Raw genomic sequence first — 25,426 nt, forward strand, 5'->3', positions numbered from 1 at the left:
GGGGGGGGGGGGGGGGGGATTGCCTAACAACCCTTATAATAAAGAAAAAAAATAGATTGAGGATGATAAATTACCTAAATTTTTTTTAAGGGGAGGCAATTGTCCCCAAGACATAAAGGGGGTTTCGCCCCTACATTATGATAACTCATCATATTTAGTTAACCAAGTACGTCAACATCTACTTAATAGTGACTTTATAGTGACATATATCATAATAGACAAAGTTTGTAAGGTAGTATTGTCAAAAGTTTACGAGGATGTGGGGTCAGCTACATGAATCCTTGATTAAATTGATTGGTGTAATGATACAAAATAACAAATTTATTTCACCAAACAGATCTGACTTATCAAAACATTCTGTAAATACTTTTGTAAACAAACATGAAACATTTAGGTGAAATACTAAGCGACATTTAATGCATGAAATAAATGGTTACATAATTTTTTTTTTAATAATTGCATGGGATCTAAACATGGCCAATGTTTAGGGTTTAGGGCAAACTAAATAATGAATCAAATAATTCATTACCACACAAATAATAATGGTTTTATTGATGGTGGTCATCATTGAACCACCAACATAGGCTACTGGTTCTTTGCTCTACGCAATGTGCGTCGAGTGAGATAAGTAGATTAGCTGAAGATTAACATAATTGTTTCGTCACTTTCTAATTATTTGTCACCATTAAACATATTTTGTTATCCAATAGTTATCGTAGCCTTCCATGCATCATCATTTTCAATTGTTCGCCATTGCATGTCGCTCGCTATCGCTCAACCACGCAGTCCTCAAACTAAATAGTCGTCGCACACAGTTGCTATCCGAGCACATAAAACGACACCCTTATGAGGACATGGTTAGAAAACATTAGAAATGAACTTTCTTTATTAGATTTAAACGAGAATTTGACTTTTAACATAACACATTGGAAAAAAAAAATTCATGTAGCCGACCCCACGTAGTGGGATAAAGGCTTGATATTATTGTTGTCGGGTATTTTGAAAATAATGAAATAAATAGCAAAGGGGAACTTTGCATTATCATTTGAGAATGTATAATGATTGCTGAGTAGGAATATTACTTGTTTACGATGACTAATAATTAAAATTTGCTTTGAATTTCTTGAGGAATTGGGGTCAATATTATACAGCTTTGGAGTTCTAACTAAACTTTGATTCTACACGTTCTAATTTTCCATTATTATTATTATTTTCTCCTAAGTGGTTTGGAGAGTATGTACGCCTTATTAATGGGATAAAAATGTAAAAAATTTAATGCTAGATGTAATTTAGGATATGTTTTAGTCAGCTTTTTACTCTTTTTTTTCTCTTTTAATTTTTTTTTATACTAAAAAGCTACCGTAAAAAGCAAAAAAAAAAAAAAATATATCCCAAATGAAATTTTAAATTTAGGCTTCAATTTAGACAACTTTCTTACTGCTTTTTAAACTAATTTTCTAATACAAAAATGTTTGGCCTTCATATAAATGCTAATCTTTATCAAAAGAGCACTAAGGCTTCGTTTGGGACGGCTTATTACTGCTTCTTAAAGCTGCTTTATAGTACAACAAATAAATTTTTTATACTAAAAAGCTGCTTTAAGAAGCAGAAAGAAAGCTGTCCCAAACAAAGCCAAAGCCTAAGGCTTCATTTGGGATGACTTTCTTACTGCTTTACAAAGATACTTTTTAGCGTAAAAATCTTTTGAAAGTAGGAAACAATAGTGGTCCAAAGTTGTCCCAAACGAAGCCTAAATTTCTCTACTCTATAGCCCTAATAATCCACTTATAATGTTTCACAGCATAAAAGAGAAGGAGAAAACTTGCAATGTGGGTAACTAATCAAACCTAAACCTTCTCAATTATCTCCTCTGGTTGCAACCATATTCCCATGCATTGATGACTAAATTAAAGCAATCATAAGCTCACCCAATCCGACGGCTTAGGATCCGCCACTTGTATCCATCAACGGCCAAGATTGCTTGTAATTCTTGCCTTGAAATGCAAATGAGCCTATGATCTGAGGCCCTAACAACCATACCCCTAAAGACTACCTTTTCTCAAGCACAACGTCAATGGCTGGAAAGAATTCTGAGACTCCTCAATTGAGACTTGTTTCCTGAGAGGTAAAATTCCAGTCTAACTTGCAGTGGTAAAATTACTCTGCACAGACACCGGTCGTCATCCGAAGACCAATCAGAACGTGTCACGTAACTTTTTTACTTAATAACAGTGCTGGATACCGCTGTGTACCGGGTGACATAGCACATTCTGGTTGACCTCCAGACCGTCCTGCATATAATAATTTCTCTTCTTAAGCATTAATAAAAAAAAAAAGCTTCCATATACGCAAAAAAACAGATCTTAACAGTTCCAAGAGAAATCCTGACAGTCAACAAACTTAAAAGCTGGCTTATTTTATTGAATAAAGTAAAGCAACTGGTTTTATGGAAGCTAACTGATAAAGACTACCAAACTTCTTCCCTTTCCATGAAAGAAACTGGAGAGGAGGAAAAAACATGAACAGAAAGTAAAGGACCGACGACTACAAAGGCTCTCATAAATAATAAATTTTGATGAGTTTGCTAAGACTTTTTCAGCTTATTTTATTGGTTAAACGTTCAGAGGTATTGATAGAGGAGACATTAAGGCCCATGTGCTGGAATCCTGTGGAGGAAACATGGACGCTTTCCCAATTATTGTACATATCACTTTGGTACAGAAGGGACATGTTCATACAATCATCAGAGCCATCTAATGGCATAAATTGGGGGAAAATAGGTAGATTTAATGAATCCTTTTTTAAATGATTAAATAAGCCCAATGAACATGTTTGAACATTCACCTGCACATTCATTTATGTTCATAAAAATATCTATTTGTCGTTCAAAATGTAGATCACTAAGAACTCGATAAAATGCTCATTTAAGGTCTGTCTGGGATGGTTGTTGCTGAGTTTTTATAAAGTTGATTGTGAATTTGTTATGAGAAAAGTAAGTTAATTATTCTGGTTATAAAAAGTAGCTTTCTACCGTATAAATTTCTAAAAAGCAGTGATAAAACAACAAGAAAGCAGTAGTCAAAATAAATTGTGACTGTTATTGGAAAAGCAAAGCAGCTAGATAGCTATCCCAAACAAACTCTTAATGATGATTTAATTACTTGTTTGATGATTCATTCTATATTTTAATAGTTTACACACTTTAAAATTATGTATATTATTTGAGGTATAATTATAACGCTGATATCAAGTAAATAACTAGTAAATTAAAATTAATTTTTATAAATATAAATATATATGCTTAAATTCTTAACATCAAATATATAATTATTTAAGATTGATTAAATTTCAACCATGACTTGAATTTTGATAAGAAACTAAACTCTTTGAAAAAGCTTTTAAAATATGAGCTATGTTGCACCGATACACCTATTTATGAAGTCGTGCTGTATCCGATACACCGATACACGGATATGCCTCCGATACTCCACCGATATGTGTCGGATAAGCCAAAGACGTATCCAATTAAAATACTATTTAATTTCAAAAGGATACACGTGTCAGTTGAAAAACAAAAAGAAATTAAAAAAAAAAAAGATGCGTCGTATTTACTTCCGTAGCTGCGAGCAAAGTTCTCTCATTTCCGAGATGCATTTGAGTCTCTTGATGATACGAGAATATTAGAAATTACTAATCTTTCACTTGATGAGCCTGAATTAAAAGCTATGATATTTATTGAAGATGATATAGAAGTTCAAAGACAAACCACTGAAGAAGCTAATCATATCATTCCTTCTATTGAATAGTTGAAACTTTATGTGCTAGACAATTTATGTTTATGCTTTTGTTGTTGTACTAGATATTTAATGCTTACTTATATTTTGATATTATAACCTACAAGGCTACAAATGATGTTGTTGTCATTTTTTTTTTGTAATTTCAAATATTATGCTTTGATTGCTTTCTTAATTTTTTTGTATGATTTATAAATTATGATGTCGTGTCCGCGCCGTACCTGTATCCTGTATTTTAAAGAATTGACATGTCCCGTATCCGTATCGTGTCGTATCTGTGTCGCCGTATCCGTATCGATGCAACATAGAATATGAGTCATGTCCTCGTTTGTAGTATTGTCAATTTTGGATAAATTTTATCTAGATAACAATTGGACGAAGGTGCCAAACAATAGCTATAAATGACGTAGCTCACCTCGGTCTGTTTGTTAGAAGCTTTGGCTATCAATTAAGAGGTTTTGATTTGGAGTCTTATATATATGATGTATCTATGAGTTTGTCTTAATTGACCAAAATATCCTCCCCAAAAAAATAGCCATAAAGGTCCTGTATAGCTGAATTCACTCGTTAAAAGCCAGAGGAAATGGTCCCAGATAACGACTGAACCGGGTCATCAGAAAGCATTGATGATGAACAACTACTCAAAAGTGAGAAAGGCTAGCTAAGAAAGATCCCAAGAAAAGCTTGAAGTGGCAACAACTTAAAATAGACAGTCAAGGTGGGAGGATAAAAGGACCTAACGAAGCATAAATTGCTGACACTACACCAATTTTGTACTGTTTATGTCATTTCCAAGCATTGTGTGCTTTTGTTACAATCTGGACATGTTAACTACTATAATCCATTATAAGTTACCACTCTATTGAAGGTATGAGCTACTACTACATCAAACTCACGTCATAATCCATAATACAAGTTCAAAATAATTTGAGTGTCAAATTATGAATCTGTTTCCCACGACTAATTATTCTGTGCAGACACCGAACGGAGAGAATCATCCAGATTTGTTGCGTTTTTACTATCCTTTTGCTGTACTTTTACAAAAAGACAGTAATAAGGCAGCAAATATTTAATATTTACTAAATAATTAAATATTTGTTGTGTTTTTGCTGCCCTTTTGCAAAAACGCAGCAAATCCGGACGGTTCTCTCCATCCGGTATCCGCATAAAATAATTTCTCATTCCACATAGCCCTCTTTATTCTTTCAGTTGATTTTGCGTCCAAAATGCCTTTATTGGATCAATGGAACATACTATATTTGTTATGAAGACTATAAATTGCAGGACAAGGAGGAAGGGTATGATGCAATCTAAGCAAATGGAAATTATCATACAAGTGATTTAGATAGTCCAAACTCAAATAGCAAGTGCAATGGAAAGTATTTGGTAAATTATCCTCTAAAATCCATCATGTTTCCCCTACAAGAGGACTGATTTTACCGTTGGCATTTGAGATTGATATTAAGGTACAGTAAATTAAAACTGTTAAAAGTTCCTAATCATTAGAACAATGAGCAGGAACTACAAAAAAACATAAATGGGCGTAATATTTAATGGCTGCTTGAGATGCTGAAAGAGCTGACCTTCAATGGAGTGACGACAACTAATGGAGCTTCTGGAGAATCACTGGCTGCAAACTTCTCATGCATGAAGCAGCTATCCAGAATGGATTCGTTTTGGGGAACAATACGATAGCAGTAACAGCTTTTGAACCATTCCTGGTTGCGGTAGCACTCATGATTGCTGTTCTTTACCTGCATGAAAGTCCAAATTAGGCTGAATTTGCCTACAATGGCTATAAGATGCTTCTCCTGTTTGTCATTCTCTGTCCTGATTAAAGAGGGGTGTGTTAAAGAAAGAAAATGCAAAATGAAGTAATTTGAAGGAACATGTACCATAATCCAGGCTGTAAATAAAATATAAGGCATGAATGTTTTATATATTGATGTAACAAGCAATGCCAACTGATATGTCATAAAAAATTATCTTGATCGGGCACGAAGCATGAGGCAAGATCAAGTTGGAAACTTCCGACATTAAATATGGGACCATCTGAACTCTGATTTCAGCAAACTTATAATCGAATTGAACGTCTAGAAAAGATGAACCCAACGACACCAAATTCAATTAAATACGAGCCTAAATATCTATCGCTCAGGTCAAATAACAAGCCAAAATAAAATTCTGGCTTGTAACCTCTATGGGGTTCACCAGAATGAAGGAGAATCACTTAGAGAGTATTTTCAATGATTTTTCACCGATGCTCGCAAACTCCAGGAGTAAATCCTGAGTTGCTAAGAGGTGTTTTTCTTGGAGGCCTCCGTCCTGATCCCTTTTACTCGGCACTTATGTGAGACGCAGTTCATTCGTATGCTGATTTAATTCATTGGGTGGAAACACAAATATCAGCAGATGAAGTTATCAATGCTCATAGGAAATAATTTCAACAAATTTATGACAAACGCAAGAATGCTCCCACAATGGATAACTCGTCCCCGTAGTGAAAGAAACAAAGGAAGAGTAACCTGCTTCCTAGACCCCCATTGCCATAACGCAAGCCTCGATAAGAGGAGTATACAACACTCAACGCATCTCGAGCAAATGTATTGATGGCCATTTAATATGAAGAAAATGTTAAGTGGCATAATCCTTTGAAGCCGAATACAAGAAATCAAAATCAATACTATCATTTTCACCGTAGTCAAGGGCACACCACTGAAGTCTGTAAGCATATCAAATATGAAATTGAGTAACTTATCCAACAAGGATACCTTCGATAATTTATTCAAAATCCACCTGCTCGAGATGAGGCTCGTCCCACTGAGGGGCAAAATCAACAACAATAAAGACAATCGTTGAATACTCGTCAAACAGTTGGCGAGATTGAAATTATTGCAGATGCCCTTTATTTCCTAATCAAATCTTATTTGCAGTAGAAGAAGAGGTGATGCCAAAGAAGTCTCATATCAATTATTCTATTACTTTTGATGATTCTGATTTAGAGGGAGTAAAAAGCCCTCATCAAAATCCACTCATGATTAATGCGGGGATATGTGACCCGCGTTACAACATTAAAAGAATTTTGATGGACAATGTGATCTCCGTCGATATCTTATTCTACTCTACTTTTCTTAATGTGTTTCGCCAGCAGGACCGCTATATAGGTTTCATAATTAACCCGTGCGTGTATAAGGGATAATTAGTCTCCCAATTGTAGTTGGAGAATTTCCTCCACAAGCTACTTACAAAATCCAGTTTACTGTGGTAAAATCATAGTTGGCTTATAATGTTATCTTTGGAAGACTCCTTCAGTCGATCTTTGGAGTTGTCACTTCTATGACACACCTCAAACTAAAAATTTTCACCCCTATTGGGATCAATATGTTGCGAGGAGACCAACAAGTAACACAATTCTGCTATCTTAAGCAGGCACAACCGCACCCTTCATCAGCTACCTCCTTGAGTTCATCCACACAGTGTTGGTTTCCTTGGCCGAAGTAGTGTGCATGGGGCTCTTTTCAAAGCACTTAACAACGTCCTCCTAGATGGAGTCATCGACAAACTCTAGCTGGGCCCAAGCCATGAAGTCCTTTCCAAATACCTGAACATTGTTTTCCTCATTGGCTTCAAATCCGTAAGTGTTATCGAATAATCACCTCTGATACTTGTTCTGGAAATTCATGTAAGCCTTCCCAGTGAAGAACTTGATTGCCCACACTCTATCAGCCACAAAATTGACTCGCCTTTGATCCGGAAACAGCTTCACCTGCACTGCAGGGCCAACCTCGCCTCAACCTTAAAACCAACCCTAAGAACCAAGAGTGAGAGGACCCCTTATATTCCTCCTCGTCATTGTAGTCATTGGAACAATCTGATAGGAAAAACTTGAGTTCGCAAGTAACCCTAAGGTAATACTTGAGTTCGCAAGCAAACCTAATTGAATTTAGTGAGAAAACAGTACACAAACTGCTGTTTACAGTAAAAAATCAGCAACGCACAGCAGATTTCTTGGGAAAAACAGTAGGAAACTGGGAGAAAACGAAGGATTCCAGTAGTAGATGCAGGAAATCATCAACAGATACAAGTTTCTTCAATTCGAGAGGAGAAACAACTATCCAATTCTCTAACCAAGCCTAGAGCCCAAGAACACAAACCCTAGATCTCGAAATCCTTTCAAATTTTATCCCTAATTCTAACATTAACCCTTAATAAAAGACAAATGAGAATTACAAATTTCCTAAACAGCCCCTAATTCAAATTTTTCCCTCCAAACAAGCATTACTCGAGGTGTGGGGCCCAAAGGAGTGGCCGGCCCCCCTCTCTCTCCTTGCTTGGGCCGGCGGTGGTAAACCCAAACCGGTCCACTAGGGACCGGTTCAGGCAAAGCAGTCGACCCCTCCTGGGCCGACGTAACATTACTCCCCTCCCAAAAACTCATCTTGTCCTCAAGGTGTCCTCAAGGTGAAAGTAAGGAAACCGGTGCTTCGATTCACACTCTCATAAGGCTCCCAAGTAGCCTCGTAGTCGGGAAGATCCTTCCATCTGATCAACACCTCTTTGTTTCCCTTTTTATCAAACCTTACCCCTTCCAGCTCCAGGGGTTCCATGACCATCTCCAATCCCTTTATTAGTGTGGCTCATAACTCTGCACTAACAGCATGCTCCCCTAGAGCTCTCCTCAACTGTGACGCATGGAACACGAGGTATATAGTAGCGGAGGCGGGTAACTTTAGACGATACACCACTGCTCAATCTTCTCCAAAATCTAGTAGGGACCAAAATACATCGGAGCCAATTTCTCGTTCCTCCTGTTAGCCATTGATTTATGCCTATAGAGCCTTAGCTTCAAGAACACCTTCTCTCCCACTTCATACTGTATGTCTCTCCTGTGTGTATCTACTCGCTTCTTCATGATTTGTTGTGCTCTCCAAAGATGTTTCTTTAACTCCTCCAACATTTGGTCTCTCTCCTCTAAGTATTGTTCGACTGAAGAGACTACTGTGTTTCCTCTCCCAAAATGCACTAAGTGTGGGGGGTCTCTTTCATAGAGCACCTTGAAAGTTGTCATTTGGGACGCAGAATGGTACGAAGTATATACTAATACTTAGCCCATGGTAACCATTTAGCCCACTTCCGTGGTGTTTCAGAAGCAAAACACCTCAAATATGTTTCCAAGCTCTGGTTCACTACCTATGTTTGTACGTCTGTCTGTGGATGGTAGGCGGTACTTCTCTTGAGAACAGTGTCCTACATCCTGAAAAGCTCTCTCCAAAAATGGCTAAGGAACACTGTCTCTATTAGAAATAATCGATTCAGAAATCCCGTGTAATCTAACCACTTCCCTGATAAATGCTACCGCCACTAATGCTGCGGTATAATGATGTCGTAGGAGGATAAAATGTGAATACTTACTAAGTCGGTCCACCACGATTAAAATAACTGTTAATCTGATGTGAATCAATTAAGAATTGCACTGGAAATTTTAAAAGAATTACAACGTTTGCTACTTGAAGATTAAAGTTTCGTAAGGCGAGGTTCAAGAGCTTTCAATTGCCAAAATTATTATGATAAGCAATTACAAAAATTGAAGTTGGGAATATTAAAGATAAATCTGAAATTATCACAATAAAAACAAATGCGTAGTAATATGATCCCACATTTAATATTTAGAAAATTCACTACGAATTACCATGCTCATTCACACTCAAAGTATGGCTTAGCAGAGGAAGGTTTTCAGCACACCCAACAATGCCACGAGGACAATCGCAACAACAATGGCCTTGATCCACGGAAAGGTCGACGGTGGTGGAGATGGCGCGGGTGGATGACCGTTGATGGTCCAGTCGTAATCCTAGAATTGATTGTCTAAAACATCCACGAGAGTCGGAAGGATGCGGTTCAAATAGTCTTCAATAGTGTCGTCGGAGCCAACCCCGACGTCGAAAAATGGTGAACGGGTGATATGGATGTCACCGTAGACGTTGATTACAAAGACGCTATCAATTTATGGATCAGCCATACGTCATTGAAGTGGCGGTGGAAGGGCGTCGTCTTCTTCTCTTGGCTTCAAGTGTTATGAGCATCCAAAAACTTCCCAAGGGAGGGAGTAGGGAGAAGGGCGACCAAGGTAGAGAGAGAGGGGGCGGGTAACTTGGGTGAGGAGATTTAGGTTAGATGAGGGAAGGATGAGGTTTACTCAAATCTGAAATTATTTTCAGTTTTGAGTGAATTTGGAGGGAAGCAAATTGGGATTTGAATTTCAAATCGATTGTAATCAATGACATAAAGTAGCATTAATTGGGATTTAGCCCTTGCATGGACGGCGGTATAGAGAAGGAAGGAGAGGGAGTTAATTAACAAATTTGAAATTAATTTCAGGATTAAGCAAATTGGAGGGAGGGAATTTGAATTTGGATTTTGAATCAAGAGCCTTGAATGCATTAATAAAGCATTAACGGGGATTTCACCCTCATAGGGCCGGCGGCATTGTGAGAGGGAGAGGAGTGATTAGGGAGAGTAATTCCTTTCCAAATGAGTTTGAAACTTACGGGGGAAATAATGAGTCATTTAATTAGATCTCGTTCGAATTTTGAATTCGAAAAACTTCCTTATTAGGAAGTTTGCAAATAAGGAAAGTTTTTTTTTTTTTAATTTCAAAATTCAGTAACTCTTGCATTTAATGCTAGACCTCAATCAAGGAGCCATTATGATGATTGATATCATCATCATGGTTTGAGGCAAGATGGTGGCCGGTGGCCAAAGGAGGAGGAGGGGCTTTGTCGTCGGGTGAGGGGGTTTGGTAAGTTGTAGGATTTGATGTGGTGATGCTAGTGGATGAAGTGGTGGAGGATTGAATCGCAGGTAGAGATTGGCGTGGGGAGGAGGAAAACAAGAGTTCGAGAAGAAGACAATAAGATAAAATAAAGCCACGAGTCGCGGACGCTTCCAACGACTGGTGGGTAATGCACTCGCTCACCTTGAGCTCAATCACCCTTCTCTAGCTCTTATGCAAGAAGAAGAAGACATACATAAAATTTTCATTCAAATATTCATTAACCTCATTACAATAGAAATGACCTATATATAGGTCTCAACATAAAAGAAAAACAAAGACTAAATTGCCCTCAAGGCTACAACATGACTCAGCTCATAATAGGGTACAATAGGAAGACTCCAAGAAATAAAAATGCATAAATATCTAGAAATATAAACTCTGACTCGTGGCCGTCGATATGCGATGCCTCCGGCGATACAAATGCTTGAACCTCTGATCGATGTCCTCATTATACTCCCCAGGTGGGAGAAAGCTCGACCCCGTCGAGTAAAAATCTCTGGAGCTCTCGTACATCTTTAGGAGATATGGATCCAAACTTTGTAGCTCCTCTCGATCAATCCATGTGTCTTCTGTCACCGGCTTCCCTTTCCAGCGCATCAAGTACCTTTGGCATCCACCTTCCTTCGTGGAAATGATTTCATCGTCAAGTAAGCTTCGACCTTCTCCGCAATGGATAAATGGGGTAAATTGGGGAGTGGAAGTAGGCTGGGGATCTCACTAGGTGGGTTCTCACAAGGCTTATTATGAAGTAGATTATCAGGGTTAAACTCGGGTCCCTCAAAAGCTATTAAATCTTCAACATTAAACGTATGATTCATATTAAAGCCTTCAGGAAGGTCTAACACATAACCATTACTGTTTACTTTCGATATTATCTTAAAGGGGCCCGCACTTCTAGCATGTAACTTTTTAACGGGTCCTTGGGGAAATCGCTCCGGACAAATCCGTACCATAACAAAATCTCCAATTTCAAATTCTTTAAATCTTTTCTTACAATCAGCATCAATCTTATAGTGAGCATTACTTTGTTGAATTCTTTTATTTATTTCTCTGTGCAATTCTTGAAGATGAGATGCGAATGCGGATGCAGATTCTGAAGTTCTAAGCTTAGGACTCATGGGAATCAAATCAATGGGCTGTTTGGGTAGGTATCCGTATACGACTTCAGCAGTACTTAGACCCGTAGTTCGATTCACAGAGTTGTTGTAGGCAAATTCAGCTATAAGTAGCTTAGAGTCCCAGTCCCGTATATTTTCTCCTACCAAGGTCCTTAAAAGATTTCCTAAACTCCTGTAAACTACTTCGGTTTGACCATCCGTTTGGGGGTGAAAAGCAGTAGAGAATTGTAATTTGGTCCCCATTTTGTGCCATAACATCTTCCAAAAGTAACTAGTAAATTTCAAATCCCTATCTGATACAATGGTCTTAGGTAAGCCGTGAAGTCTTACAATTTCATCAAAATACAGCTTGGCAATTCTAGAGGCGCCAAAAGTTTTGGAGCACGGGAGAAAATGGGTCATCTTAGAAAACCGATCTACCACTACACACATCGAATCATGTTTCCTAATGGTTTTGGATAGTCCTAGGACAAAATCCATGCTAACGTCTTGCCAAGATTGATTAGGCACAGGGAGTGGTGTGTAAAGGTCAGTGTTTTGTTTCCGTTGTTTGGCCAATTGACAGGTGTGACATCGCTTCACTAACCTACTAACGTCCCTCTTAAGACTCGGCTAATAAAATCTATGTTCAACAGCGACTATTGTTTTGGCTTGGCCGAAGTGACCCGCTAAACCTCCAGCATGTAATTCCCAAACAAGAAATTCTCGAAGTGACGTATTGGGAATACAAAGTTTTTGAGACTCAAATAAATATCCATCTTCCAACATAAAATCTTCTATGATCCGTTCACCTCTAGTTGCTAACGCAGAATAGGTTTCTCTAAAATTCGGGCAGTCTAAGCAGTCTTCCTTAAGTCGCTCAAAGCCTATCACTTCCGTCCTCATCTCACGAGTAATCATCATCCTACGACTCAGTGCATTGGCAGCCTTATTCTCTGATCCCGCTTTGTGTCTAATGGTATATGTGTACTCTTGCAGGAATTCAACCCAACGGCTGTGCCGGGCATTGAGTTTCTTTTGAGAATTAATATACCACAAAGCCTCATGATCCGAAAAGATAACAAATTCTTGAGGCAGGAGGTAGTGCCGCCAATACCTAAAAGATTGAATGATAGCATAAAATTCCTTGTCGTAGGTGGAGTACCATTGTCTAATGTCATTTAGTTTCTCGCTAAAGTAAGCGACTGGGTGTCCCTCTTGAGATAGGACTCCACTTATACCGATTCCTAACGCGTCATCACCTCAAAAACTTTAGAAAAATCAGGTAATCTAATTTACAGGGGCTTCCATCATTCGTTTCTTAATTTCCTCAAAGGCCTTAGTTGCAGGTATAGTCCAATGAAACTCTCCTTTCTTAAGGCAGTCTGTTATTAGTGCTACGATGGTGCTAAAATTTCGAATAAACCTCCGATAAAATGTGGCCAAACTGTGAAAACTTCTAATATCTCTAATATTCTTGGGTTCTGGCCACTTATTTATAGCTCGCACCTTTTCTGGGTTCGCAGATATTCCTTGATTGGATATGATAAATCCAAGGAAAGTCACACTATTGGTGAGGAATTTACATTTGGCAGGATTAGCAAACAGCTGTTCTTTCCTCATAACTTACAAACTTGTGTCAGATGATTGAGATGTTGATCCACTGAAGTGTTATAGATTAAAATGTCATCAAAGTAAACTACTACAAATTTTCCTAAAAAGGGACTGAAGACTTGAGTCATGACTCTCATAAATGTACTTGGGGCGTTGCTTAATCCAAAAGACATCACAGTCCACTCGTATAACCCATCTTTGATTTTGAACTCGGTCTTCCATTCATCCCCCAAGCGGATTCTAATTTGGTGATAACCACTTTTAAGATCGATCTTAGAAAACAGTGTGGCTCCGGTCATCATGTCTAACATGTCATCTAACCGAGGGATTGGGAAGCGATACTTGACCGTGATTTTGTTGATAGCACGGCTATCAACGCACATTCTCCACGACCCATCCTTCTTAGGGGTAAGAAGGGCGGGAACAGCGCACATGCTAAGACTCTCCTTAATGAACTCACGTTGTAACAACTCATCCACTTGTTTCTTGAGCTCCTCATGCTCAACAGGGTTCATTCGGTAATGGGGTAGATTTGGCAATGAAGCTCCAGGCACTAGGTCAATAGCGTGTTGAATATCCCTTAAAAGAGGCAGTTGGTGGGCAGATCTTCTGGGAAGACATCAGAAAAAGCTTCCAGGAGCGGTCTTACCTCCTCAGGGATAGGTTCTTCTTGTGTGACACTCACTTCTCGAGCTACTAACGCGTAAAGAGGGGCTCCTGACTCTAGTTCCATACCTAAGTCTTTAGCAGTTAATAAGTTCAGGCCCGTGTTGGGTTTAAGGGAGTTGGGTTTGACTTCCTCTTTGGTAGACATAGGCTGAGTGGGTAGGAGCTTAATTTTCTTGCCCTCGTGCTCAAACACGCAGGTGTTTGATCAGCCATATATATGAACATCATTATCGAATAGTCAGGGGCAACCGAGGATTATTTGGCCTACATCCATAGCTAACACATCACACCATATTTTCTCTTTGTATCCAATGAATTCTATAGGAACGAGACTCCTATCTTTCACTTCCAGGGTGGTTGAGTTAATCCATGCAACTTTGTAGGGGTTCGAGTGTGGCGTGCTCTTCAGATGAAGTTTGGAAATCATTGCGGATGACACGGCGTTAATACAACTTCCACTGTCTATTATGACCTTGCAATTTTTATATCCTATATTGGTGAAAGTGTAAAAGATCGAGGTTCTTCGTCAGTCATCACTTGGCTTAGGCTGTGAGAAGGCACACCTCACGACTTGTAGGTCTAAGTGATCCATCTTTTGGAGGTAGTAGATCACAGCAGTATCTTCCTCGTTGAAAAATTCCTCATCGTCATCAATATGATGAACTAGTTCGGTGTCCGGTCCATCCTCCTCTTATGTGACTTCTTCAATTATAGTGACCTTAAGCAGACTGGAACATTGGGAGGCAATGTGTCCGTATCCATGGCATCTAAAACACTTAGTGACGGCAGAGGTTTTGGGGGCTTCCCGTTCTGGTGTTTTGCCTTTATAGTCTGGATGAGGTTGGGTTTGATTCGGGGAGGGTCGACTACTCGGGAGTCCAGCGGGTTTGTTGTATGGTTGGCTAGAGGAAGACCTGAACGGGTTGGGGCGAGGGTCGGGGTTTCTAGAAATGTGAATCCTAGATTCTTCTAGATCTAACACGAGACTACAGGCAGCTTCAAACGTATTCACTCCTCTTGCAAACAATTCATTCATAAGATATTATCTTAATCGAGCTATAAACATCGACAGAAGTTGGGCAGGAGTGGTGGTTTCTTCTCCATTACAGCGTATCATGAAATCATCAAAGGCCGCAATGTATTCTTTCACGGGTTTGTTTCCTTGGGTCAAACTATTCCAACGATCCAAAAGCCTAGGGTAGTAGGACGGAGGAAGGTACTTTCGTTTCAACTCTTGTTTCATTGTTCCCCAGTCAGTCACGGGGTACTCTTTTCGGGTTTCGCGCATGTGTTCTAGGTTGGCCCAATACTGGTTAGCTCTACCAGTCAACTTCATTTCAGCGAATCGAACCTTTCTCTCTTCCGAAATATTATACCACTTAAAATAACTATCCATCCCTTTGAGCCAATCAAGAAAAACTTGATGATCTAACGTAGCATCAAAAGTCGGGGCATCTATCTTAATACTCTTAAGAAGTTGGGTATCGTTGTCTCTCCAAGGTGTGTCACGACCTACCGGTTCTTGATTGGGTCGGTGATTGGGTCAGTAATGGTCTCTAGGTTTGTATTCAGTGCGGTTGTCGTTTCCATAAGGAGAGTGGGGTCTAGAGGGGGTGTAGATGGCCGGGTTTCCTATCCTTTCGATTTTGTCTAGTCTATCACCCGTTTCGCGTCTAAACACAGTTAAATTCGTTTGGGTATCCCTAATTTGCTGTGTAACCGTTCCTAATTGGCCCACAATCAAGTCTAAGGTTGCTTGAATGTGTTCCGGATCCATGGTTGGGTACTAGGGTAAACTAGGGAGAGTTCCTAAGTCAAGGGCAGCAGCTAATCACTCTAGAAATATGTTCCAAAAGTCTTCAAATACTGCTGGAATGATCAGGACAACAAAGTTCAGCTCCAGGTTAAGCCGCTTAGGTGTTTTGGGAAGGCCTTAGGGTGTAGACAGCACCTAAACACTGACTTAAAGTTCACTACAGGACGTCTAAATGTTGCTGGAACAGTGAGGACAGCAGTTTAACTTCAAGGTGTAGTTGTTCTAAACACTTAGAAACGTTACGGACAAAAGGGCAGCACTACGACACTAGTTAATATGACCTAACTCAACTAGATGCGTGCAGGAATTGTAAAGACAGCAGTGAAAAAAATAGTGAATAAACTTATATATGCGATGATATGCATGCAAAATTAAACTATATGCAAGATTAGACTCTAGGATGTTTTTCTAACATATCATGCATGCCTACCATGCCTGATACCAAGATGATGTGAATCAATCAAGAATTGCACGAGAAATTTTAAAAGAATTACAACGTTTGCTACTTGAAGATTAAAGTTTCGTAAGGCGAGGTTCAAGAGCTTTCAATTGTCAAAATTATTATGATAAGCAATTACAAAACTTGAAGTTGGGAACAATTGAAGATAAATATGAAATTATCACAATAAAAACAAATGCGTAGTAATATGATCCCACGGTTAATATTTAGAAAATTCACTACGAGTTACCATGCTCACTCACACTCAAAGTATGGCTTAGCGGAGGAAGGTTTTCAGCACACCCAACGATGCCACGAGGACGGTCGCAACATCAATGGCCTTGATCCACGGATTGGTCGACGGTGGTGGAGATGGCGCGGGTGGATGACCGTTGATGGTCCAGTCGTAATCCTGGAATTGATCGTCTAAAACATCCACGAGAGTGGGAAGGATGCGGTTCAAATAGTCTTCAACAGTGTCGTTGGAGCCAAACCTGACGTCGAAGAACGGTGAACGGGTGATGTGGATGTCGTCGTAGACGTCGATTACAAAGCCGCTATCAATTTCTGGATTGGCCATATGTCATTGAAGTGGCGGTGGAAGGGCGTCGTCTTCTTTTCTTGGCTTCAAGTGTTATGAGCATCCAAAAACTTCCCAAGGGAGGGAGTAGGGAGTAGGGAGAAGGGCGACCAAGGTAGAGAGAGAGGGGGCGGGTAACTTGGGTGAGGAGATTTAGGTTAGATGAGGGAAGGATGAGGTTTACTCAAATCTGAAATTATTTTCAGTTTTGAGTGAATTTGGAGGGAAGCAAATAGGAAAGTTTTTTTTTTTTGAATTTCAAAATTCAGTAACTCTTGCATTTAATGCTAGACCTCAATCAAGGAGCCATTATGATGATTGATATCATCATCATGGTTTGAGGCAAGATGGTGGCCGGTGGCCAAAGGAGGAGGAGGGGCTTTGTCGTCGGGTGAGGGGGTTTGGTAAGTTGTAGGATTTGATGTGGTGATGCTAGTGGATGAAGTGGTGGAGGATTGAATCGCAGGTAGAGATTGGCGTGGGGAGGAGGAAAACAAGAGTTCGAGAAGAAGACAATAAGATAAAATAAAGCCACGAGTCGCGGACGCTTCCAACGACTGGTGGGTAATGCACTCGCTCACCTTGAGCTCAATCACCCTTCTCTAGCTCTTATGCAAGAAGAAGAAGACAAGCATAAAATTTTCATTCAAATATTCATTAACCTCATTACAATAGAAATGACCTATATATAGGTCTCAACATAAAAGAAAAACAAAGACTAAATTGCCCTCAGAGCTACAACATGACTCAGCTCATAATAGGGGTACAATAAGAAGACTCCAAGAAATAAAAATGCATAAATATCTAGAAATATAAACTCTGACTCGTGGTCGTCGATCTGCGATGCCTCCGGCGATACACATGCTTGAACCTCTGATCGATGTCCTCATCATAATCCCTCTGAGCGGGGTAGGCCGTCAATGAAGTCCATGGACATTCCTCCCATACTCTGTTTGGAAGTGCTAATGGTTGGAGTAACCATCCTGGTACCATTATCATATATTTATTTCTCTGGCACACCTCACACCTTGCCACCATCTCCTCAACATCCTTATACATCCCCTTTAGTAAAGCTCCGATGCCAGCCTCCTATATGTCTTTTGTACTCCTGAATGACCCCCAACTGCACTGCCGTGAAATTCCTGTAATAAGTGAGGAATATGTACTGATGTTCGTGGCATCACAAACCTCACTTATTGTAACAACCTCTCTCCCTCTAGATAGTACCTCGAATGGCTACTACTATCCTTCATCAAATCTTCCCTGATCTTCTTCAACTCTTCGTTATGCATGCTTTCTTTCTTGATGGATCCAAGTTAACCATCAGTGGTACTGAACTGCCAACTCCTGAAGTTCCCCAACATATCTAGATAAGGCGTCAGCCACCTTATTTTCCACCCTCGATCGATACTGGATTTCAAAATCATAGCCTAAAAGCTTTGACAGCCACCTCTGATGTTCCTCGGTCATCATCCTTTGCTCCAACATGTATTTCAAACTCCTCTGATCCTTACGAACAATGAAATGCCTACACAAAAGGTAAGGGCGCCATTTCTGAATGGCCAAGACTATGGCCATCAGCTCTCTCTCATATACTGACTTCAATCGAGTCCTGGTCGATAGCACCTGACTAAAATAGGTTATAGGCCTGTGATTCTGCATCAACATTGCTCCCAAGTCATACCCTGACGCATCGGTCTCCACTATAAAGATCTGGCAGAAATCCGTAAGAGCTAATACTAGGACTGTCGTCATGGCTTTCTTCAACCTCTCAAAAGCCTAGGTTGCTACCTCTCCTCACAAAAAAATTGTCCTTCTTCAATTGCTCAGTCAACGACCAAGCGATGGTACTATAACCCCTCACAAACTTCATGTAGTAGCTAGTCAATCCTAGGAAACCCCTCAACTCCCTTATGTTCCTAGGCTTTGGCCATTTCTGCATTGCATCAATCTTTGACTGATTGACCACCACTCCCTCTTGAGACACTACATGTCCCAAATACTCCACCCTAAATTGGGCGAAGTTGTACTTCTTTAGGTTAGCCTTAGCTGATGTGCCTGTAGAATCTTAAGAACCTCTTTCAAGTGCTCCAAATGCTCCTCTGTTTGGCTGTATACCAAAATGTCATAAAAAAGAACAGCACAAACTTCCGGAGATGCTGTCAGAACACCTTATTCATCAAAGACTGAAAAGTAGCAAGGGCGTTAGTGAGCCCAAATGGCATCACCAAGAACTCATAGTGCCCCTCGTGCGTTCTGAAAGCCGTCTTTTGAATATCCTCCTCCTCCATTCTGATTTGGTGGTAGCCCGAGTTCAGGTCTATCTTAGAAAATACTTCTCCATGCAGCTCATCTAATAACTCGTCGATCACCAGAATGGGGAATTTATCTGGTACTGTCTCTTTGTTTAAAGCCCTATAATCCACGCAAAACCTCCAGCTCTCATCCTTCTTTTTGACTAGTAAGACTGAACTAAAGAAAGGACTCACACTTGGTCTGACGATCCCTGCCTCCAATATCTTTCTAATTAGCTTCTAAATTTCATCCTTCTAAATCTGGGGGTAGTGGTAAGGTCAAACACTAATCGATGACACCCAATCCTTCAGAAGGATTGCATGCTCCTGCTCTCTGAGTGGTGGTAAGCCCTGAGGTGGCTGGAACACCTCCTTGAACTGTTGTATGAGTGGTTGCACCACCAGTGGAATGTCTCTCTCTTCCCCCACACTGACCCTCTCCAAGCGTTGCAGCTCCACCAAATACCCGCCTCCCACCTCCTAAATGGATATGATTATGTATTTGAGAGATACTCCTGCCCTAGACAGCCCTGCATCATCCTGGATCACCATCCTCTATCCTTCTATCATCAGTTCCATCCTAAGAGCACCCCAGTTGACCTTGTTCTCCCCCAAAGTCTACAGTCATTTCATCCCCATTATGACATCGGTACTTCCCAACTCTAAGGGATGAAAATATTCTCTCACCTATATTCCTTGAATGGTCAACATCACTCCCCTGCAAACTCTTCTCCCCATCTCTACCTTCCCCGTACCCATCATCACTCCATATCCTCTCATGTCCACTAATTTCACCCCCCAACAAATTTACGATCTGGTAGAGATGATATTGTGGGTGGCCCCACTATCGATCATCACCACTACCTCATGATCCCCTATTTCTCCCCTCACCTTCATGATGTGATTTGGTGTGAATTGGTGTGAATCCCACCACAGAGTTTAGAGAGACTTTAGCTACGTCCAGATGTAACTTCTCTTCCTCTTCCTCCACTATCCCGCTCTCACTTCCCTCCTCAGTTTCCTTGTAATCGCAGACGGAGAGAACCTGAAGAGTTCGGTCCTAACACCTATGCCATGGCATGTACTTCTCATCGCACCTGAAACACAACCCCTTAGCCTGCTTCTCCTGGATCTCCTTCTCAGTCAGGTTCTTAAAATTTCCTTCAGACCCCCACCTCCATTCCTCTCCTTTGGTGCTTCGCATGAACCTCCGAGTGCAACTCCTTTGGGAGTTAGAAAAGTAGTCATCTTGTAGAACCCCCAGAGCTACTGCCTTGAGCCCCCCTCTCCAGATGCTTCTGGTACTCAACCAGCTGCGCCAACTCCATGGCCTCCCCTAAGTCGCACTTCCCCTAAGTCGCACGGTCTCATCACTTTAACGACTGCTCTGATCTCCGGTTTGAGCCCTTTCATGAAGTTCCCCTCCAACATTGTCTCAGAAAGTCGATCTAGCTTGCTCGCTAAATACTCAAACCGGTCACGGTACTCTGCCACTGTCCCCTCCTGTGTCAGGGCAAAGAACTATTCATAGAAATCTCCTCCCCTTCTAATTCGGAAACGTTCTAGTAGACAATCTTTGAACTCTCTCCAACTTCGAATGGGCCGCCTCATGTCCCATCATTGGTACCACGCCAATGCCTTCCCTTCCAAACACAGTCCTTCCGCTATCAATTTCTCATCCTCTGTCAACCCATTGACTGCAAAGTACTGCTCGACCTTGTAAATCCAGCCATGTGCATCCTCGCCCTCAAAGATGGGCATCTTCAATTTCCTCACCCTCGGGTCACCCCCGTTTCCCCTAACTCCTCCATAACCTCCCACTCCTTGAGGAGGAAAAGCTCCTCAGTGGTCAGGATCTTCCCTCCGACGATCATACCCAAACCCTTCCTTATATTCCTCTCTTCTTCTTTCATCTTCAGCACCCCGATGGTAAAATTCATCCCTTCTCCCCAAAAATTCAGCACCCCTCCTTTCATAGCCCATGCTCATCTCCTCTCTAGAATGTGGTTCTAGCAAAGACATTCCATAATTCCCTTCAAGGATCTCCACTTCCGGATTCTCCCTCCCCCTAAATGGGTTCAAATTCTCGCATCTCCCATTGTCGCTGGTGGTTTCCCTTGCTTTCGATGTCGTCGGATTTTATTTGCCCTCAAGCATCTTCTTCATCATATCTTCCAAGGCGGTGAACCTCCCATCCATCTTTTCATGGATGGAAGCGAATTGGTTTTGAAAATCAACGGTTCTTTCCTCAAAATCAGTCTTCAGTTCGCCTATTTCTCCCTCCAATACTTTTATTTTCCTTCCTGCCATCTTCCTTCCCAAGGATTCCGAGAAGATTTCTTGCGGATGAAAATTCCTTGCTGAAATTTATGAATTTCATCCGTCAATGGTCCCAAGACAACACTATAATACCAATTTGATAGTAAATACTTGAGTTCGCAAGTAATCCTAAGGAAATACTTGAGTTTGCAAGCAAACCTAATTGAAATTGGTGAGAAAACAGTACACAAACTGTTGTTTACAGCAGAAAATCAGCAACGCACAGCGGATTTCTTGGGAAAAACAGTAGAAAACTGGGAGAAAATGAAGGATTCCACTAGTAGATGCAGGAAAACAACAAAAGATGCACGTTTCTTTAATTCAAGAGGAAGAATTACGATCTTTCAGACCTTTGTCACCCGCCGACTACTGTCCTTATGATCACCATCACCCAACTACAGTCTTTTCGACTTTCGTTGTTCGCTGACTACGATCATTCCTACCACTGTCAACCGACTACGGTCTTCCCGACCTTCGTCGCTCTGCTACGGTCATTGCGACCATCGTTGCTCGACTACAATCCTTCCGACCTACATTGTTTACCGACTATAGTCCTGCTGACCAAACAAATATATCAATACTGATTCTTCTAACTCCCGCTATATAATGCACTCTATATAATATATATTTGCTCAATCTAGTCAAAGCCTTCCCCCAAGAAAGGGTCTCATTTGTAATCAACTGTAAACACTAATGAATTCATTTAAACTGGGCAAGACCCCGTAATTTTTCTCCCTTTTCAGAGGTTTCCACGTAAAAACTCTAATGCCTCTTATGAATGTTATACCACTATCTTTTATCTGTCTATGTACTGGATTTTCGTACAAAATTAGGACGCTAAATTATATCTCTCTACTGCCGCAAATATTTCTTAGTTTATATATATACAATAATCATTTATATTCAAAAATCACTTAAATATGTTTCAAATCTTTTTCGAACCGAGGTTCGAACCGAGGTTCAGTTCATCATTCTAGCCAAGTTTGCGGGAGAAAAACATCTATGAGAACAATGAAATGTGAAAGAGACGAGAAGTTTATGACCTTTCTTTTGAACAACGGAAGCCTAAATATGTCATATGTCAAATCCAAACTCAAACAACTATCCACTAGAATACTAATGGCTCTTATAAGGCCACTTTTTTCTTTCAACTCACAGATCAAGGCTTGGGCCTCAAGAATAAAATGGGAGGTAAGATCTCCATGAGAAAAATAGAAAGAAAACAACTGAATACGAAAAATTCAGAATCTTCTCTTACAACAGGTATGTCCAACTGGAGGTAAGATCCCCATGATAAAATGTCATAGAGATCAGAGATGCAATATACAGCATATAATGAAATAGTAATCTTCTAAAGTTCTTTCATCACTCTGACATGGAGAAAATTCATCTATGAAACTGACCTTTTGTCACAGGACTGATGAAAAGTTAATATAACAAAAAACAATATTTATTGATGAAAACTGTAAAAGCAGTGGGAGAAGATTCCATTTGACCTTGCTAATTTTGGAGGAAAACATTAGTTTGGAGAGGGGTTACAACCAGAGACAAGGATGAGACCATGATCCATGCTGTTTTAGCAATTCTTTGATAGCTTTCACAAAGAAATGAAGCCATGGCAAACAAAGCTCTTCTTTACAGACAAAATTCATGAGCACATCCGCCCGTATATGACTAGAATTCTATGGAAGCTTGAATACACTGACAAAGAAACTCTGCCAATAATATTAGTGTACAACACCTAAAATTGTAAATGATGTCTCACTGCATTGCTTTGTATAAAGAAAAATCACTCCTGCCTATGCTTGAAATCATTTATGAATTAGTATACTGCAGTTTGAAACTAATTATTCAGAAGCTGAGTCAGTAGAAAGTTTCTAAAGATCATTTAGATCAATCATCATCTCATTTTTCCAGCGATTCTCATTGGTATCTGTCTTGGATAATGAACAAAGGTCTTCCACAGTCTCAGCCAATGCAATTTCCAATGAATCAGCTAAGTCTCCCTCCCAAAGGCCCAACCTGCAGACCTTCTTGTAGGCTTCATATCCTGCTGCCCTCAACCCTTCCACAACCATGTCTCTTAAAACACCTGAAACAGTGTCAACTGAATGCATGTCTTTAAGTAATGTCTCAGCAGAGCCTAACGTCTCAAAAACAATAACAGCGCAGGTCTTATCAACGAAGCGAACATCAAAATCTTCTACGAACACTGGATGAATTTGCAAGAGACAATGTTTTAGCTCTACAGCAGAAGTTGCACCACCAAAGCCCCATAAGAAGAGTATTTTATCTGTGCTTACTCTCCTGGTACTATCAATCTGCCAACCAGTCTCGTCATCATCACCAGGTTCATGAAGTGTTAGGGATGCTGGATTGAAAATATTTGCATAATCTTCAATCGGTTTGGCTTGCTCGAGTGCAGATCGGCTCGAAGGAGCATTCTTTAACAACATATTCAGCTTAGCAAACAAAAATACTAACTTAAGAACATTGTTTCCATGGCTCTTGTTCCCATCTTCAGCTTGTTCAGGAACTTCGAGTTCTATTGGCACAAAATAATGCCTTTTTAAGTAACTCAGGGCACTAGGAATATTTTTTGCTTTCCTTAAAGGTCCAAACTCCTTCAATAAATGATTAAGATCAACCACATTGGAGAATAGCAACCTCAACGAGCACATGAATTCTGCCACCGTTTCAGGTAACGGACCGAGAAACTTTTCATGAATGAAGGTAAAATCATGGAGGCAGTTGTGGGAAACAATTGTTTTGTGAGAACTTGAGATTAAATCAATGACTTGCCGGAATCCCCGGAATTTGAGATTCTGCTCATCTTCAAAACTCTGAAGTTCAGTCAAGAGAACCATCTTATCCTCTTCTGAGCTTGTTAACACAACACGCACTGCCTTGGGCTGTACTCCATTATCAGGGATAAGAATAGGAACTAGGTCATCAGAGATCTGTTCCACAATCTCAAAAACCAACTGAGCCTGCTTTTCACTGCAGATATCTACACTCATACCTGGCCTTGAACCATAAAATTCCCCACCTAATACGAGTTTCCTCAGAGATTGAACAAGAGATCCATCTTTTGCTTGGCTAGTATCTTTACATGCTTTCCTCCAGTGGGTAACCCGCGACTTGATTCTTTCCTTGAAAATTGAATCGGCAACAGAAGGATTTTGTGAAGAAGTAACTGTAAGCATCCATGATCCAGACTTTCTCTCTCTAGCTTTGGTTTCTTCTACTCTAGATAAGTAGGATAAGCCATCATAAATGCAAGCATTGAAATCAAAACCCTCGCGAGCCATGGAAGCAAGGAATGATGTTTGACAAGCAAAGCTATAAGAAGGCATGCCTAAGGTGAGTTCATCTCTGGGAAAGAGATGAAAGTTATATGGGATAGCAACGACCTTTGAACCGCGGATCGAGAAGGGGCAGACGGCGAACTGGAAGAGCTCGAATGTTTCGGCGGCAAGCTTCGATTTGAGGTAGGCTGTCTCGGAAGTGTCAATGGGGAGAACCCGACGCCATGGATGGCGGAGAGAAGAAGAGGAGAAGTCTCCGGTCTTGCGGGTGGAGATGGCGACGAATTCGGCGGCTTCGATGTCGGCTTTGATTTGCTGGATTGCGGCGGCGAAGTTCGATTTAGTTACTTGCTTCACCGGCACGCCTGCGAAACGTCCCTTCCCGATGGCGACAGCCGCCATCAACCGCCCGCCTTTTTGAGATTATAGCTGACCTGCTCGTCTCGCTGGTTCCGCAACCCAAGCAGGAAATGTGAAGTGTTTTTTATTTTTTCTTTTTGTTTTTTTGGATTTAAAGCCCGGCTGCAAAATTTTTATATTCATTTTCATAATACTCAATTTTTAAATCATTTTAAATATATTAGTAATATTAAATTATTTTAGGAGCTTATATTTTTATAAGGAAGATTTACATACATAGCACTTTATTTCATGCTATTTA

The 25,426-nt window shown here is 40.3% G+C and overlaps 1 protein-coding gene across 2 annotated transcripts; it reads right to left on the minus strand.

Annotated features, from left to right (window-relative positions):
- Positions 1-5,473: 5,473 nt before the first annotated feature.
- LOC110099001 (poly(A)-specific ribonuclease PARN-like) lies at positions 5,474-25,195 on the minus strand. Of its 2 annotated transcripts, none has more exons than XM_020825992.2 (2): positions 23,000-25,195; positions 5,474-5,548 (listed from the first exon to the last, which is right to left on the minus strand). In XM_020825992.2, the coding sequence occupies exon 1, from the start codon at positions 25,165-25,167 to the stop codon at positions 23,335-23,337; it is 1,833 nt and encodes a 610-aa protein (XP_020681651.1). In that variant the 5' UTR covers positions 25,168-25,195; the 3' UTR covers positions 5,474-5,548; positions 23,000-23,334. The 2 variants fall into 2 exon arrangements, with proteins under 2 accessions (XP_020681651.1, XP_020681648.1); XM_020825989.2 differs by having other exon boundaries at positions 22,954-25,195.
- Between the last annotated feature and the right edge of the window lie 231 nt (positions 25,196-25,426).

The sequence above is a fragment of the Dendrobium catenatum genome, unplaced genomic scaffold (assembly GCF_001605985.2).
Source record: "Dendrobium catenatum unplaced genomic scaffold, ASM160598v2 fragScaff_scaffold_156, whole genome shotgun sequence".
Taxonomy (NCBI): domain Eukaryota; kingdom Viridiplantae; phylum Streptophyta; class Magnoliopsida; order Asparagales; family Orchidaceae; genus Dendrobium; species Dendrobium catenatum.

Excerpts from the sequence above, each read along its gene's own strand:
- LOC110099001 (XM_020825992.2), bottom strand. The coding sequence starts at position 25,167 with ATGGCGGCTGTCGCCATCGGGAAGGGACGTTTCGCAGGCGTGCCGGTG.